Source organism: Dipodomys merriami, unplaced genomic scaffold (assembly GCF_024711535.1).
Source record: "Dipodomys merriami isolate MVZ:Mamm:240054 unplaced genomic scaffold, mDipMer1.0.p SCAF_17, whole genome shotgun sequence".
NCBI classification, from domain to species: domain Eukaryota; kingdom Metazoa; phylum Chordata; class Mammalia; order Rodentia; family Heteromyidae; genus Dipodomys; species Dipodomys merriami.
In genome coordinates, this window is record NW_027203048.1 from 19,198,683 (window position 1) to 19,217,384 (window position 18,702).

General features: G+C 37.3%; 1 protein-coding gene across 10 annotated transcripts in view; it reads right to left on the bottom strand.

Moving 5' to 3' along the window:
• The window catches only part of Map4k3 (mitogen-activated protein kinase kinase kinase kinase 3), a 149,142-nt gene that overhangs the window by 113,057 nt on the left and 17,383 nt on the right, over positions 1–18,702 (bottom strand). Inside the window, exon 1 of one of the 10 annotated variants that reach the window (XM_070025432.1) lies at positions 12,982–13,094. The exons of the other annotated variants lie outside the window; for them this stretch is intronic. Coding sequence (XP_069881533.1) covers positions 12,982–13,020 — 39 coding nt within the window. The 5' untranslated portion in view covers positions 13,021–13,094. Of the gene's footprint in view, positions 1–12,981; positions 13,095–18,702 lie in introns of those variants that run through there. 10 annotated transcript variants of the gene reach the window in all.

Sequence of the window (18,702 nt, forward strand, 5' to 3'; positions counted from 1 at the left end):
AAAACTGTGAATATTTTTTATGGAGACAACTGTTAGTTCAAATTAAGCATATTATTTTTATTGTGTTATTTTTTATCCTCATAGCATGTAAGAGCAAAGTCCTGTGATTCCATTTTTTATATTTTATTGTATTGTTGAGATGCTATTCAGAGGGGTTGCAGTTACATGAGTAAGGCAATGAGAACAGTACTTGTCAATCATTGTTACCCTTTCCCTTCCTTGTTGTTGTTCCACTATCCCTTCTCCACCCCAAGTTGTAAAGTTTGTTTCCAATATACTGTCTTCTGTGTATCCTTGTTGCAATGAGTCATCCTGTGTCCTTGTTTCAGCATTTTGTTATTTCCCTTTCCCTCCCCAGATTAGACATACGTATGTACCCTGTGAGTCCCATTTTAAAGATGAAGATACTGAGGCTCAATGAGGCTAATGGAGGTCCCAGAAGCAGAAGGTGGTGGAGCCAGAATTTGAACCTAATTTTAACTTGAAAGTGTGTCTGCTTTCCATGATCTTACAGTGCTACTGGAGAAAGACAGTTTCTTGCTGGTCTTTGCTGCTTATACATACTCAATTCTCTTCTTGGCAAGGACAAGAGAGGGAGCTAAGTTTTGTGAAGACTTTATGCATTAAACGCACCAAATACATGAATCAATGTCGCTATCCATCTGTGTACCCTTGTAGCTGGCCTTCTGTTCTGTTCCAGTGAAACCCAATATTACAACACATAAAATCTTTTGTCTCAGTATAGGACTTTCATTAAGGTAACTTCAACCTTACAAAGGAAGACAGTAGGGCTCCACTTTATCCACAGTTTTACTGAAGCTTTAGTTGCCATTGATTAACTGTGCTGAAAAAAATACTACATGGAAAATTCAGAAATAATCAAGCCATATGGTTTTAAATGCTTACTAAAAAGCTTATTTATCTAATTTTCCTACTTTATTATATTTATTAATCTTTTGCTGTGTCTAATTTATAAGTTAAACTTTATGATATGTATGATATCTACGAAAAAGAACATAGGTACAGGGTTTGGTAAAAGCTGAATTTTCAAGTATCTACTAGGGGGGTCTTGGAACTTATCACCCTCAAATAAAAGGGACTCCTGTATCTTCAAACATATACTATAAAATATAGCACCTAAATTTTTACAAAGCCATTTTTGCAAGTAATAATAACCAAAAAATCTATTAAAACAAAAAAAGCTACATAACAGCAATCTTCAGTTTTAAATTTAAAATCACTTACACTCAGATCTGGGCTAAGTAAAAAATTATTAGAACATGTGCCTGGACAGTTGAGGCCTGAATATTTACACTCTGTCATTAACAGGAAAATAAGGACATACATGTTTTTCCATGACACAAAATTCCAAAGTCAATATATTTATAAGAGAAATGGACCAATTCAGCTTCTGGAAGTCTTTCAATGTTAATCCTACAAAATACTACTAACAATGATATGTGAAAGATTTTTGTTACTATACTATGCAAATTTTCTTCTATCAATCTCTAAATCATCACCTACTAGAACTGAATAACTGATATGAACAGTACTACTCTCTTGTCACATTTCTTCTTTTTAGTTCAGTGTGTAATCTCAGAGGACAACCTAAAAGAAAACAGGAAAAGGCAGTACAGCGTCAAAAGACATACTGCTTCAGAGTAGACCTCAAATTAGGACAGTCTGAACTATGGTAATTTAATGAGAATAGAGAGAAACAGTTAAAATTCTATCTTATCCCAAACCATGGTTCTCCAGAGCAAAAATTAACAAGAGCCACATTATCTTCATTTAGTAAATAGCTATAAAAAAACCTGTGTGTCCTTTCAACTCAGAAGAGTCCAGAGCAGTCTTCAACTGAGGGACCCAAGCAGAGCATAGCCACTCATCTCTAACACTGCTAGATCCAAGCTCACACAGGTAAGTTACAAAAAAATCTTGGTCCACCTGGAGTACGTGATTTAAAAAAAGGTTAGATAAGGAAATAAGATAGGGCTAATGTGGTTGAGGAAGTCCAAGAGAAGACTAGAAGCCAGCCGGTGGCTCACACCTGTAATCCCAGCTACTCAGGAGGCTGAGATCTGAGGATCACGGATCAAAGCCAGTCCGGGCTCTAGGCAGGCATTGACAATAACTTGAATTAATCTCACTGGTGCTAACAAATATTTACTTGCAGTTTCTCTTTTTCCTCTGTTTTTTCTTTTCTTTTCTTTTTTTCAAATTCAACATTTTTAGCAGAGTGTTTATTATAAGTTAAAGCTGTATAGCCAGGCGCCGATGGCTCATGCCTGTAATCCTAGCTACTCAGGAGGCTGAGATCTGAGGATCACAGTTCAAAGCCAGCCTGGGCAGAAAAGTCCATGAGACTCTGATCTCCAAGAAACCACCAGAAAACCAGAAGTGGTGCTGTGGCCCAAGGCAAAGCACTAGCCTTGAGCTTAAGAGCTGAGGGACAGCCCCCAGGCCCAGAGTTCAAGCCTCACGACCAACAACAACTACAAAAAAAGTTAAAGCTGTATAAATTTTTTACTTGATCTTAATTATTTTAATTTTATTGTCAAGGTGATATAGAGGGATTAACTACATATGTAAGGTAATGAGTACATTTCTTGTCGAATATTGTTACCGTCGTTTTTCTTCCACTTTCCCTTCCCCCCAACTTCCCCACTCCCAAGTTGTAAAGTTCATTTCCAACCTCTTGACTCACCATTTTGTTATTCCCCTTCCCTTCCCCAAATCAGATAAATGTATATACAAGATACAGGGTACCAAAATCAAAATCAAAAACAGTGGTAACAGGGGATAAACCAAAGGGGAAAAAATAATGAAAGAAAAAAGAAATAACTTCACACAGTACATTAAAACAACAACAGAAACAAAGAAAAACATCTTCTTTCCATATCCTGAAGTTCATTTTGATTAGCATTATCTTATATGATCATATGTTCAGAGCTATTGAGAGTTGTGATCCTCTGCTAGGACTATCATAGACATATACTACTTATTACAAATGAAGGAAATCATTGAGCCTATGTTTCTTTGGGTCTAGCTTATTTCACTTAAGTCTTTCCATTTCCTTATGAATGGGGTGATGCCATTCCTTCTGATAGAAGCATAGCATTCCATTGTTTGTGTGTGTGTGTGTGTGTGTGTGTGTGTGTGTGTGTGTGTGTGTGTGTGTGTGTGTGTGTGTGTGTGTGTGTGTGTGTGTGTGTGTGTGTGTGTGTGTGTGTGTGTGTGTGTATCACATTTTCTTGATCCATTCATCTACTTAGGGGCATCTGGGTTGGTTCCATATATTAGCTATGGTAAATAATGCTGCTATGAACATAGTTGTGATGGTGCTTTAGTATGGCCTTGTTTGTGGTCATTTGACACAGGTAGAAATTTTCATAATAAAGATCCAGAGACAGGATAAATCAAAGAAAGGTTTGGATAAGTGGGATTGTATTAAACTGCAGAGCTTCTGCATGGCAAAGGACATTGCTAGCAAGATAAACAGACCAAAGATTGAGAGAAAATCTTCACTAGCCATAAAACAGACAAGGGCCTCATATCTAAAATATACTTAGAACTCAAAAAATTAAATCTCCCCCAAAACAAATCCTCAAAGAAACAACTACCCCAATAACAAGTGGGTTAAAGACTTAGAGACTTCTCTGAAGAGTAAAAAGAATGGCTAATAGACACATGAAGAAATGCTCAACATTTCTGGCCATAAAAGAAATGCAAATCAAAACAAGATTGAGATTCCACTTTACCCCAGATAGAATAGCCATTATCAAGAAATCTAATAACAACAGATGCTGGTGGGAATGTGGCCAAAGGAAATGGTACTACACTGTTGGTGGAGTGTAAACTAGTTCAACCACTCTGGAAAGCAGTATGGAGGTAACTCAAAGGACTAAACATAGAGTTCCCTATGACCCAGCAATCCCACTCCAGGGCAGGCATTTACTTATAGTTTCTGATATATATTCCTGCACATATCTTCAAGGGCTAAGGTAAGGAAATGAGCTGGTGTTTCTATTGCCTTAGGTCAATGCTACATCATCTTCTCAAAGGATGAGTCAGTCTACAGGCCTGGAAAGGGAATTTCCTGTGGGTCACATACAGAGTTTTATGACTCTATTAAACTCTGTAATTACTCTCCTAGAAAAGAGGGAACTTAACACATCAATGTCTATGAAATCATATTTCTCATCTTTTTAAAAATCTACTTTTAAAACATCATAGAAATGGACATCTAACAGAAACATAAAACAAAAGCAAAATTGGTATTCTGTATTTTCTGGATCCACAAACTGTTTGTGGGGCCTGGAACCAGTGGCTCATGCCTGTAATCTTACCTATTTAGGAGGCTGAGATTTGAGGACTGCCAACCCCAGCAGAAATGTCCCTATGAGATTCTTATCTCCAATTAATCACTCAAAAACCAGAAGTGGAGCTGTGGCTCAAAGTGGTAGAGCACTAGCCCTGAGCAAAAGTGCTCAGGGACAGTGCCCAGGAACTGAGTTCAAGCCCTACACTGACAAATAAACAAACAAATAAAATATGTGTGTGTATATATGTATTTGTGGGAAAACAGGCACTAGTTGCTCTTGTCTGTAATCCTAGCTACTCTGGGGCTGGGATCTGGAAGATTTAAGTTCAAAGCAAGCTCAGGCAGAAAACTCTTAAGACACTCCAAAATAGCCAGTAAACATCAGGGCTGGAGGTGTGGCTCAAATAGTAGAACAACAGCCATAAGCAAGCAAACAACAAAACTAATTCTAAAATTACATTAAAAAAACCCAAGAGCAGGGCTGGGAAGGTAGGAGGCCCTCAGTTTGATTCCTCAGCACCACATAAGCAGTAAAAGCCATAAGTGGCACTGTGGCTCAAGTGGCTAGCCTTGAGCTGAAGAGCTGAGGGACAGTGCCCAGTCCCAGAGTTCAGGCCCATGACAAAAAAAAAAAAATCTAAGAGCAAGTACAGGATACATTAACTGTCTCATAAGATGAATACTTATATAAAACAAATCATTTTGTAAAATAAAATTTAAGTCTTCTTAACACAAACTAAAAGTTATCTAAGCCTAGTGATTTAATTAATTTTACCAGTTAACTCAGAACGTGCTCTGGTTATACTGATAGGGAATACATTAACACAATATTTAAAAATTCAATTGAAAGGTGGCAACATGTTACCTCAATTGTGCATGACAAAAATGTCAGAAAATTATTCACTGATATCTGTTTTTAGAAAGACTTCCTATAAGTATAAGCACATAAAATATTAGTTCTAAAAAGCATGTAAAAATTGTTTTGCATGTGTGAGTCCACTGCAAATTGCAGGCAAAAACAAAAGAGGTAATAATGAAGAAACCCAATTCAACCAGGTGCCAGTGGCTCACACTTGTAATCCTAGCTACTTAGGAGGCTGAGATCTGAGGAAAGCAGTTCAAAGGCAAGTTGGGCAAGAAAAGCTTCAAAACTCTTTATCTCTAATTAACCACCTGCAAAGCCAGAAGTAGAGCTGTAGCTCAATTGGTGAAGTGCTAACCTTAAGCAAAAAGCTCAGGGACAGCGCCAAGGCCCTGAGCTCAAGTCTCAGAACACATACACAGACACAGACACAGACACAGACACAGACACAGACACAGACACACACACACACCCTCTAAGAGCATGACCTAAGCTCAAGTTCCAGCACACACACACACCCCACCCTCTAAGAGCTACACACACACACACACACACACACACACACACACACACACACACACACACACACACACACACACACACACACACACACACACACACACACACCAGCTGAAAAGCAGCAATAGAGACACAAATAAAGTGTGAGTGTTGGCTGAGGAGAAGTAAAGAGGGTAAGCAGCTAAAAGAAAACAGAGGGGCAGACAGCAGGGAAGAGGCAGTGGAGTCAAGGGTGCCAGAGAGCACACCAGGGTCAAAGCCTTGATGTACAAGCACAAAGAGCCTGAAGTTGTGTGTTCACAAACTGCCACTCTAAAACATGTGGGATTAACCAGTGAACATTTTTGGGAGAATGAAGAGGATAAATTGTTGCACATCTGGAAAAGCATAATCATTAGAAAAGTGTGTTTCTAGCATAGAAATAGATGAACAAAGTTCAAATTTAGAATATGGTAAAGACAAAATCAGTGCTGAGAAGATGCAAGATAACAAAAAATTCAGATATTTAAGACTTAAATTGTGAAAGACAAAGTTATTAAAATACTAAAAGGAAATCTGGTGTATATATACATGGAGTAAAGGGCTCCATGAACTCAGAAGTCATAGGGAAAAACAGTAATATACAAGTGTAGGATTCCACATGACAAAATAAATAAACAGAAAATGGGTAAGAGATAGGAGACAGTAAGTCAGTTAAAGTATCTCATGTCTATAAACCCAGCTACAGCTATTGAGACTGCTGCAGTTCAAGGCCAATCAGGGCAAAATATTTAAGAGACTTCATTCTCAACAAAAGAAGCCAAGCATAGTACAGTGTGTTCATCATACCAGCTATTCAAGAGGCACTGGAAAAACTAATAGATATGGGGCAGCCCTTGAAAAAATTCAAGACCTTATTAAAAAAATCGGCTGGGGCAGGCTAGGGATGGGGTCTGGGGATATGACTCAAATGACAGAGTACCTATCTAGAAAGCAGGAGGAACTTGGTTCAAACCCTAGTGCCACCAAAGAGAGAGGAGACGAAATAGCTTTCCAGAAAAAAAATATATCTCTGGTATGTTAATGTGGCAAAATAAAAGAAAAATATTCATGAGTAAGACAGACATCTTACATATATTCATAATGGATATAGTCTGGGACAATGACTTTGAAAATATCTTAGTGTCACCATTTTAAAACACATACCTTTGACTTAACAACTTCACTGATAACTATTCTAGGCTAAAAGATGTACAAGTACAATGTGTACAAATGTTTTCTGTAGTAATTTATTTGTTTGTTTGTTTGTTTTTTGGGTCTGGTCATGGGGCCTGAACTCTGGGCCTGGGTGCTATCCCTCAGCTCTTCAGCTCAAGGCTAGTGCTCTACCACTTGTGCCATAGTGCCACTTCCGGCTTTTTTCTTTTTGCTTATGTTGTGCTGAGGAATCGAACCCAGGGCCTCATACATGCAAGGCAAGCATTTTACCACTGAGCCACCTTCCCAGCCTCCTCTGTAGTAATTTATTTACAGTAAAACTAAAAATGAATTTAAATGCTCATTACTAGAAAAACTATCAAAATAAAACTACAGTAAATTTATACAATGAAATATCTTCATGGAAGTAAGTCTTAAGTACTGACACAATGAGATTTCTATAATGTAGTATTGAATTAGAACAGCAAGTTCCATAAGGACTAAAAATAATAATACTACACTAAGAGTATGCCATCATCCACACACATCCACCCCCATACGGAGTTCACAAGTTTAGCATAGCTTTCAAAAGACACATATCAGTAGTAATGGGAGAAAAATGAGGTGGAAGAAAGAAATTCTCACTTTATTTTTTGCATTTTGATTTTTTAAAGTATGCATAATAGGGACAAAAAAAGCAAAAGTGTAAGAAATATGGGGTAAAACCTTTTTAAGATCACCACAACAATCTATAGGCAATAATAATAACTGAGCAGGAGAAACTGATGATGTACATATACTATGTGCAATTCACATTATTGAAAGTGCTAGCAGATTATGAATCTTTGAAAGCTTTAAGGAGTGTCATAACAGGCGCAGAACCAAATAAAACAAAATTCGGTTTTATGATTTTTCATCAAAACATAAGAGAAAACTCCTAAGACGTTAAAGAGTAAGATTTATTTGAGGAAATGCAGTTTTGCTAACCAACATGTTTTGGTTTTTCCAGACACTAGCCTTGACTTTCAAAGCAAGCATATATAAAGATTAAGCATTTCAAGGCACACAACTCCTGAGATGGTGAAAGGGTTACATGGCTTTGCCAGACTACTCATCTCAGATAATCATCTATACATAGCTTCACTAATTTTGCAGTGCTGACAGGAGACTCTTATCAGTGGTGTTTGCATACTTGCACTCCAGTGAGAAATGGTGGAAAAGACACAAAAATTAGCAATATTTTAAATTTGAATTAAAATCTTTAATGTTAGTCCTGGGCTTTGAACTCAGGGCCTGGGCACTGGTCCCGGAGCTTTGTGCTCAAGGCTAGTGCTCTACCACTTGAGATATGACTCTACTTCTGGCTTTTTGGTGGTTAACTTGAGGCTTTCCCACCCAGGCTGGCTTGGAACTGCAAATACATCTCAGCCTTTCAGTAGCTAGGATTACAGGCATGAGACAACAGTGTGAGCTTCAAAAAAGACATTTGGAAGATACTGTTTACTGTGTAAGACACCATATACATTTTCAATTGTCAGATAAAATTAAAATGTAAGTTTAAGTGTAACTTACACCTACATTTTATTTTTGTAGAAAACATTAGAGAAACCTTACCGAGTCATCAATTACCTCAAGCAACAAATATTTAGTGTCAGGTGCTGTGCAAGGTGTCCTTTATATTTGAGATCCTGGGGAAATGGTGTAAAATGGAAGAAAAACAAGTATATGACTTGATAGGGTACTATAAGAATAACTTGAGGAAGGTCTACCCTATATATTAGCTTAGTCAGGAAAAGAGTCTCTGAGGATACAATTTGTCACTACACATAAAGCATAGTAGCATTTAATGAAGACTCTGCAAAAGCATATAAAAATAAAATATTTCCTTACAATCTTGGAACAAAAACAGAAGATTCTAATGTGACAGCAACTAACATCCATATGAATTAGTGCTAAGAGTAGAAACAATGCTTCCTACTTCAGATATTGACTGTTGACATTAAATAACTTTCTTTCATTCTAATATTCAGTGTAATGAAATAAACAAAAAGGTTGGCATCAATGCTTCCACTCAACATATTATATCAATACCTTCATTAACGGTGAATGGATAAAACAAGTTGTGATAGTTATAAAATGCAATGCTGCTTAATAAAAATGATCATATTAATGATACAACACGTATATATCTCAAATTCTAAATTAATGAAATCAAACTGGAGTAAATATTTTCTAGGGTTTGGAAAAGGATTTAAAAGGCCCTCACGTTAAAGGCTTCATCCCCAGCCTGTGGCACTATTGGGAGGTGGTGGAAACTTTAATTGGTGGAGCCCCGTGGAAGGAAGATGGATCATATCCAGGTATGTCCTTGAAGGAGATATAGGGACTCTACTTCTTCCTCTCTCTTGCTTCTTGGATACCATGACGTGAGTTTTCTCAACCATATATGCTAGCATAGGCCTAAACCAATAAGGCCAAGTGATTATGAATAAAACTCAGTCAAATACATATTTCCTCACAATAAGCTATCTCAGGTATTTTGGCACGGTGATGGAAAGCTGACTAAAAAAACTGTATAACTGACAATATATAGGACGCTGGTTAACAGAAATAAATCCATAGTGGTAGAAAGCAGTTAAATGCTTCCATGGAGAGGTGATGGAGAAAGGAATCAGAAACTGGACAACAGATTTTTAAGTTACAAATTTTGAGGGTAATAGATATATTCATATTGACTGTAGTGATGGTTTTACAAGACATATATGTAAAACCTTGTTATACTGAATAAATAATTATATACTCTGAGTACAGTACAATGTATATCAATTTTATCTCAGTAAAACTGTTAAACAACATTGGAGAAGAGACAGAAAGCTTTCTGAAATAACTGCAATAAAATTCTAAGCGTTCAAAACCAAACAAAAGTCTTCTGGTCCAATAACTCGGAAGAAGAGGGAAGCCCAACTCTTAGATGAATTCAAGAATAATTTCTTTATCTGTTCTGTGTATTCACTTTTGCATGACATGTGCTTCTATTTCTTCTGGATAGGTATACAGGATGGGAGAGCTGGGTTACATAAGTTTATGATCAAATGGCGATACCATTTTGTATTCCCATGGCAATACCAGTTGTTCCACCTCTTCATTCAATGCTACTGCCTTTTTTTTTAACAGGATCGTAGCTAGGCTGGAACTCCTGCTGGTCCTGCTTCAACTTTCTGAATGCTGGAATTAAAACTATGTGTCACTGTGCCCAGCAATCTTTTCAAATAAAGCTACTCTCATGGGTATATATAGTTTCTTCATAGTATTTTTAATTTGATTGTTCCCTAATGTTAACTACATTTTCTTGTTCCTATTGCCAATTCATATGCATTCTAATGAGAACTATTAAATCCTTTTTCATTTTTGATTAGAAGAATAAAATGTAAGGAATACTAATTCCTGAGTACTATGTATGAAGATTTGCAGTTTACAATGAACCCATCAGTATGGGCTCTCTGTGTAAGAAATAACATGAATAAGAGTGGAGGCCTGGGTTCAATTCCCCAGTACCACATAAACAGAAAAAGCCAGAAATGGCACTGCAGTTCAAGTGGTAGAGTGCTAGCCTTTAGCAAAAGAAGCTCAGGGACAGTGTCCAGGCCCTGAGTTCAAGTCCTAGGACTGGCAAAAGAAAAAAAAAAAAAAAGCAAGAGGTAGTATTTGTCAGCTTGTTTTTGACAAATCTAAACAAGCACACAAAAGGTGGGTTTTACTCAATCTACATACTCACATATACATACACACACAAAACACACCCACACACAGATTTTTACTTAGTAATAGTTTCAATCAGGCTATATAGCAAGTGGTTTTTGCTATTAACTGAAAAGGCCATTATGTAAACATAATTTGATGTGGTTAGGCTAAACTACCAATTCCATTTCTCATTATTAGGCATCATCCAGCATGTATGTAATAGTGGTCTTTGCAATCCTGTTAAGTTTGTTTTGGTTTGGGGGATTGAACCTAGAGCCTTGTCTCCCACTAAACCAGCTTCCCTTGTTCTTTCAGAATATAAACTTTCAGCCACTGAAAATATTAAGAAGAAAACTGCCATAATGAACACAGACTTTCATTCCTTGCCATTATTCCCTAAAAAGAGCATTTACATTGTATTAGATGTAGTAAGTAATGTAATGATAATTTAAAATGCAAAAGATTAAGTATGCATATAGGTTATATAAATATATTACACCACTGCACACAAAGGACTTGAGAGTATCTGCAGATTTTTGTATCCAGATGAGTCCTGTACAATTATTAGTAGATACCAAAGGATGACTTCAAGTTCCTCAAAATAAAAGCATTCATATTATCCTATGTATTCATTGTCATTTCATTATTGTGAGAGAACAAAATTGTTCATAAAACTCTACTGTGGATGTTTACACTTTAAGTTTTTATTTTTTTACTCACCATACAAAGAATCAACTATCCAAACATGCTCTGTTACAAAGGGCTTTGCAAATACTTTCTCAAATAATTTTTCCATTTGTTTACGTAAGGGAGAAAAGGAGAATAAATACATGGAGAAGAAGGGATAAATGACAGAATGAGATCTTAATCATCCTTCAAATATTTCTTTATATGCTTTGTTTACTATCTAAAAATTTTTAGTATACTTAAGACTATACTATCAAAAAGCTCAAATGAGCCAGGCACTGGTGGCTCACCAGTGCTATTCAGGGGACTGACACCTGAGGATTTTGGTCCAGCCCAGGCAGAAAAGTCCATAAGACTCATTTCCAGTAAACTATTCAAAAAAGAAGAAAGTGAAGCTGTAACTCAAGTGGTAGAATGCTAGGCAGTACCCTCAGGACTGGCACAGAAAGAAAGGAGAGAGAGAGAGAGAGAGAGAGAGAGAGAGAGAGAGAGAGAGAGAGGAGAGAGACAGGAGAGAGAGAAAGAGAGAGAGAGAGAAAGAAAGAAAGGAAGGAAGGAAGGAAGGAAGGAAGGGAGAGAGGGAGGGAGGGAGGGAGGGAGGGAGGAAGGGAGGGAGGAAGGGAGGAAGGGAGGGAAGGAAAGAAAGAAAGGACGGAGGGAGGGAGGGAGGGAGGGAAGGAGAGAGGGAGGGGAAAGAAAGAAAAAAGAAAGAAAGCCAGACAGCCAAGGGAGAGCTCAGAGCCCTAAGTTTAAGCCCTATTACCAAACACACAGACATAGACACTAACTGAAAAGGCTCAGAATGAGAGTTTGTACATGCATAAATAATGAAGTATCAGAAATAGACAACTACAAACATTTCTTTATAGAAACAACAATATTCCAGAGTTCCTTTGAGTAACATAAACGTCAGCTCAGATAACACATCTGAATTTTTATGAATACTTTTTAGTGATGACAATGTGCTTTAGTTTCAAGGACTAAATACTGAATATAACAGGGCAAATGCTTTTTAATAATTTTTCAGTAAAAATCAATTTTCAGTAATAAAATTTCAGTAAATTTTTTTTTTTTTTTGTCGGTCGTGGGGCTTGAACTCTGGGCTTGGGCGCTGTCCCTCAGCTCTTCAGCTCAAGGCGAGCGCTCTACCACTTGAGCTATAGCGCCACTTCCGGTTTTCTGGTGGTTTATTGGAGATAGGAGTCTCACGGTCTCTCCTGCCCGGGCTGGCTTTGAACCGCGATCCTCAGATCTCAGCCTCCTGAGTAGCTAGGATTACAGGCGTGAGCCACCAGCGCCCGGCTTCAGTAAAAATTTTCTAGTGTAGAAACAACATCTCATTTCACTTCTGTTGAAGACCAGAAAATCATTCTTACTATTTAGGATAAATATATCTATTTCTAAATGTAAAAGACCAAAAGGCTCAAGAAGTCTTTACTGATGAAAATTATCAACTGGTTCTGTCAGTCACTCTGTCATCCTGCCTGGAAACCAGTGACGCCTTACAGATCCCTTATACTTGCTATTTATATAAAGAGAAAATAAAGTCACAAGAATGTTCCATACATGTCTACACTTGAAGCTTTTATGAGATATGTTATATATTACTAAATAATTCAGTAACGAATGCACTGATTTAATTTAACTGATTTAATTAAATCAACATACATACCAATGTTTGGCTTTCATATTTCCCTCCGTAAGTGACCATTTTTCCATCAAGTAAAAACTTGGTGTTTCAAGTTAATTTAAAAAAAAAGATTACTTGGGGCTGGGAAGGTGGCTCAGTGGTAGAGTAGCTTGCCTTGCATGCATGAAGCCTTGGGTTCAATTCCTCAGCACCACATAAGCAGAAAAAAACAGAAGTGGGGCTGTGGCTCAAGTAGTGCTAGCCTTGAGCTGAAGAGCTGAGGGATAGCGCCCAGGTCCAGAGTTCAGGCCCCACGACTGACAAAAAAAAAAAAAAGGTTACTTGTCAATTTTCTAGAGCTAATTCTAAAGAACATATCAAAAATAAGCACACTATTCAGTATGAAATTATTCATAACAGCAAAAGACTGAACACATTAAAGTGTCTTGCAACAAAGGACTGGTTGAATAAACTATGACACATACCCACAACTACTTAGTATAAAAAAGTATGAAAGGTATTTCAATGTTATACGAAGATAGCACCAGGGTATAAAAGTTGAAAAAGGTGCAGAGTTGAGCACAATAACCTGTCTTTTGCGTGAAAGGAATAATAAAAATACATATTGCATTTAAAAATATAAAACAAAATTAATTTAAAAAATAGTTACAGATAGTAGGCCAAAGACATGGAGAGCCTAGGACATAGGTGGGATAGAGCAAGATTTCCCCCTATTTAAGAAATAGCACTTGGAGGGGCTGGGATAGAGCGTGAGCCTTGTATGCCTGAGGCCCTGGGTTCCATTCCTCAGCACCACATAAACAGAAAAAAAAAGCCGGAAGTGGCGCTGTGGCTCAAGTGGTTAGAGCGCTAGCCTTGAGCTGAAGAGCTGAGGGACAACGCTCAGGCCCAGAGTTCAGGCCACATGACCGGACCCCCCCCTCAAAAAAAAATAGCACTTGGAGCTAGACATAAGTGGCTTATACCTGTAATCCTAACTCGGGAGACTGGAGGACTGAGACTCAGAGCCAGCCCACACATAAAAATCCGCAAGATTCTACTTCCAATTAACCAGCAAAAGGCAGGACTAGAGGTGTTGGCTCCAGTTGTATATTGCCATCTGCTGCAAGAAAATTGAGTGAGAGCTCAAGGCTTTGAATTTAAACCATAGTATCAGCACCAAAAAAAAATCATTTTAGTTTTTGAACTGGGTAATTTGGTGGTGGCTTCTTTAAATCCCCCCCTTCCCCCACACCCCCTAATCCTTCCCACACACACAATGCTGAACCATGTATAATCCTTTCCTGTAATCACTAAAAGGGTTAACTTAAAAATATGTGAAACATCATCATGAATAGAATCACATGTGCAGCCTCATACTAAATTTCTAAGCAATCTAGTGGAGAAAGTGTCTTATCTTTGTGTAACAATAAAAAGCCACACCACTGTTCACTTTGTTCAAGTGAGAGTTGTGTTTCATATGTCAATAACAAGCAGTAAGAAGCATAACCACTTCTGACAGGCAGAGAATTTTCTTGGCAAGAAAATTTTAATAACAGTTCACTGTTGCATTTGGTTCACCCTTTGTCCCACCATTTCATGATTCTCCTTCCTTTCCCAAAATCAGATAAACATATATAAGACAAAGGGTACAGAAATCAACAACAGTGACAATAGGGAATAAACAAAGGGGGGGGGAGAAATAATTGAAAACAGTACACTGAAAAAACCTTTTGTTTCTACCGCATTTTCTTGATCCATTCATCTACTGATTACCTTAACACTAGAGATGGCTTGGGATGGAAGGCAGCAGCCTTAAATCCAATCCAAGAATAAAACCCTAACAGGAAAAACTGTTTCCAATGTATGCCACATTGTCTTCTAAAAACAAAACAAAACAAAACAAAAAAAAACATTGGAACCATCTTGCTTCCACCTTTAGGAAGTTTTGCTTACGCCAAGGAGAGAGGAGCTTACATTTAGCATCTTACTAAAAACACAAGTGAGTACAATTCACTGGTAAGTATTTTAGGAACATAGTTGAACAAAGATATTTAGGACTCTATTCTAGAAGAGACTGTCCCAGCTGCCTAGAAGCAGGATCAGCCAAGCCTGGTAATGACTTTTAGAGCATCTAACTCAAAAGAAATCTGAGTACTTATGTAAAAACAGTGTTCAAAGTTAAGAACTCCTATTATACGCAAATATGTCAGCATTTATTACAAGTAGGAGCTAAGTAGACACATGTAAGATCTAGCTGGGTAATAAATTTTATGAGAGAGGGTTTTTCTCACTTTTGAAAGAATTTTACATTTCTGGGAACATTTAAAAGCATGTGTACAGAAAGAAAAACAAGCTGGTGAGTTTTAAAACAGGAACCAAGTCTGGAGAGAGCAGACACAATTTACCCAGACTTACGAGCTTAAGACCTATAGAACCATCTTTTATGTTAACAGCCCCATGTACCTCAAAATCAACCCTCATCTTCAAAAAACAAAACAAAACCCAGCCTTTTATTCTTTGGTATTATTCCTCACTTGTCTAAGCTAGAACTCTAACCAGTTCTGCCTGCCCTTCCCCATCTTTCCATCGTGAAACAAACCTATAGCAGTTTTTTAATTCTTCCCACCCCTAATGCTCTAGTCTTGACTCATCACAATCTATGTATTTAGGCTTTCCTTTTTACTGGTATACGCTGTTGGTAATATTCCCCTGTGAAATTTTATTGGTAAGTATACACTAATTTTTCTGTTCCTGGTAATAATTAACCAATAATATTATGCCTTCTCTTTTATGTCTTAGGTAATCTTGCTAGAAGTCTATCGTTGTCATCATCGTTATTATTCAACATATCTTTTCAAATATCTAGCTTCAGGTTTTACTGCTTTACCTCCCTCCCACTACCATTTATCCCTTCCCACCATTTACTTCCTGGCCTTCTTTATTATTCTTGTTCCCACATTTCCAGTGCCTACAGTTTGTTTTATTCTTTTTCTGATTTCTTGGGGTGAATATTTAACTATCTTATTTGTTGTTTTTCCTTGTCTTCAATCTTGAATTTACAACTGTAAGACCATATAATCCTGCTTTATCTATTTCCATAGTTTGATGATTTTTTTCACCAATTAAAATATTGGGTAATTTTCATTGCAATTTCCACTAATGAGTAACATAGTTGGTTTTATCTAAAAAAAACCCCAAAAACTGAAAAACAAAAAACCCACCACCACTACTACCAACTACCTAGCCAAAAATAGAACAACAGTTTCCCTTTTCCATATCAAGGAAATTTTTAAATGAACAAAATATACTAAGAATGGTCCTAGACAAAGGCATTATAGTGTTCCCTGAAAAGAGGAAAACAAAATCTTGTGGAATTAATTCCACAACTGCCCCAATTTACAACCTAAAGAGTTTCCAGTCCTCAGTGAAAAGCAGAGAAACCCAGACAAAGCCTGATGATCATGGAAAGACCAAGCAGATGGAATTCAGAGGGCATCGTACTGTAGACAGACTACAGCTATGCAGTAGCTGTACAGCAGAGGATGGGTCTATTTCCACCTCATGGTTTCAGATGCCACTTGCTTGTGAGGAACAGAACCACCAGGAAGGAGAACAATTCCTAGAACTCATTAAGGGCTGAGACTAACTCATGTTCTAACCAGCTAGAGTGTAAAACCATAATCTAATAGGTAGGTCCTCAAGAAAAATAATGTCTTAGTATTAGTGAAAATTAGACCAGAATCATAGGCTACTCTGTTCCAATCTAAGCTTCAAACCAATCCTAAAAAGTATGTTTCTAAAGTAACTTCATTGCATCATAGAACAAAGCTCTAGAATACTAATAAGAAAAATGAGATAAAACTTAATAAAAAACTTAAATAAAAAATCCAATAAAAATTACACGTACTTTTTCTTTCTTTTATTTTTCTTTAAAAAATTTTGTTCTGGTCCTTGGGCTTGAACTCAGTGTGTAGGCGCTGTCCCTGAGGGTTTTTACACAAGGCTAGTGCTTTACCACTTGAGGCATAGCTCCACTTCCAGCTTTTTTTGGTAATTAAACCGAGGTAAGAGTGATGGACTTCCCTGACCAGGCTGGCTTCAAACCACAATCTTCAGACCTCAGCCTCCTGAGTAGTTAGAATTATAGCTGGTAAGCCACTAGTGCCCAGCTATGTGTAATTTTTAAAGTAAAACACATACAAAAGATGTAGAAAAGCACAATCTTATGAGTAGAAATATCAATCCATAGATTTATATATTTATTTAGTAGTAAGTAATTGTACAAAGGGGTTACACTTCCATAAGTCAACTTATGGGCACAATGCTTCTTGGTTAATGTCACCCCGTCTTCTGTTCTCTCCTATTTTCCTCCTCCTATCCTTACCAATCCACAGATTTTTAAAAATAGGTAAAGCTTGCCTGGTGCCAGGCTTATATGTCTATCATTTCATTAAGAACCAGTCTAATATTTTTATGTGTGTATGTGTGTCTGTATGTATATGAGGTTTTTCTGTGTTTTCAGTTCCGAGGATTTCATATAATAGGCAAGCACGTTACTACTAAGACACATCCCCTGACCATAATTTCTATGGTTTTTATGCCCTTCTAATCCCCATAAATATGTTAAGCAGTAAGGGAATGGAATTATAAATCAACACTACTTGGATGAATATATTCTATCATTCTCTTGTCTTTACAATTCAAATAAGTCATACTAGTGCAGCTCATTGAATTGTATGTTGAAATGATGATTTCTGAGTTATATGTTAATAAACTGTTAAGAAATTTAAGCAAGATGCTAGGAGAGGTGAAGGTGAGGGACTGCAGAGCTTGAAAACAAAACTCCACAACAACTAAGCTTTTCCATACAAGCTGACCAGTAAAATCAAATGCTAAACTGGCTAAGTTAAGATAGATGTTTCTGGCATGTTAATAAAGAAATCCTTTCAACCAATTTGATTCTTGACTTGATCAGCAGCCAACAAAACGCCTTTGCTAACTCCAATTCTGACCCACTCCTTTCCCCTCCGCTCAAGAAACATCTGTGAGGAGGGTGCGGGCTACATGCTTCTGCAGAAGGAGAAAGCAATCTCCTGGCAATGATCATGGAATGGTCTGGCGGGGAGGAGGACGAGCTGTCCATGTTATTATTCCAGAACATTTTCAAAAGCAGAGACTACTTTTCTCATGCACAGTTTACTCAATCATGGAAAAAACAAGAAGAAACACCTCTTGTTTTTCTCTAGTGAGTAGACTGTTAAGTTTTTTGTTCTGTTTTGTTTTTGTTTTTGTTAGTTGTGGGTCTTGAACTCGGGGCCTAGGTCCCTGAGCTCTTCAGCTCAAGGCTAGTGCTTTACCACTTCAGCCACAGTGCCAATTCCGGTTTTCTGGTGGTTAATTGGTGATAATAGTCTCATGGACTTTCCTGCCCCAGCTGGCTTCGAACCACGATCCTCAGATCTCAGCCTTCTGAATAGCTAGGATTGAATCCATGAGCCACTGGTACCCAGCTGTGTTTTTTTTAAAAAACACATTTTCTTTAAAGGAAATCTAATTTTTCCTAACCACCGTCCTCTTTGATATCCAGAGGAAACTTGGAAATTTTTCATTTCCAGGTATTCTTCCTTAGCAAAACAAGAATAATAAATGATAATTATTAATAGATAATTATTACTTATCCTCATACTCTTAAAAACAAGAGAACCAACGCTACAGTTCTATCACTCCATGTTTTCTCATACCTACACCTGACTATATGGA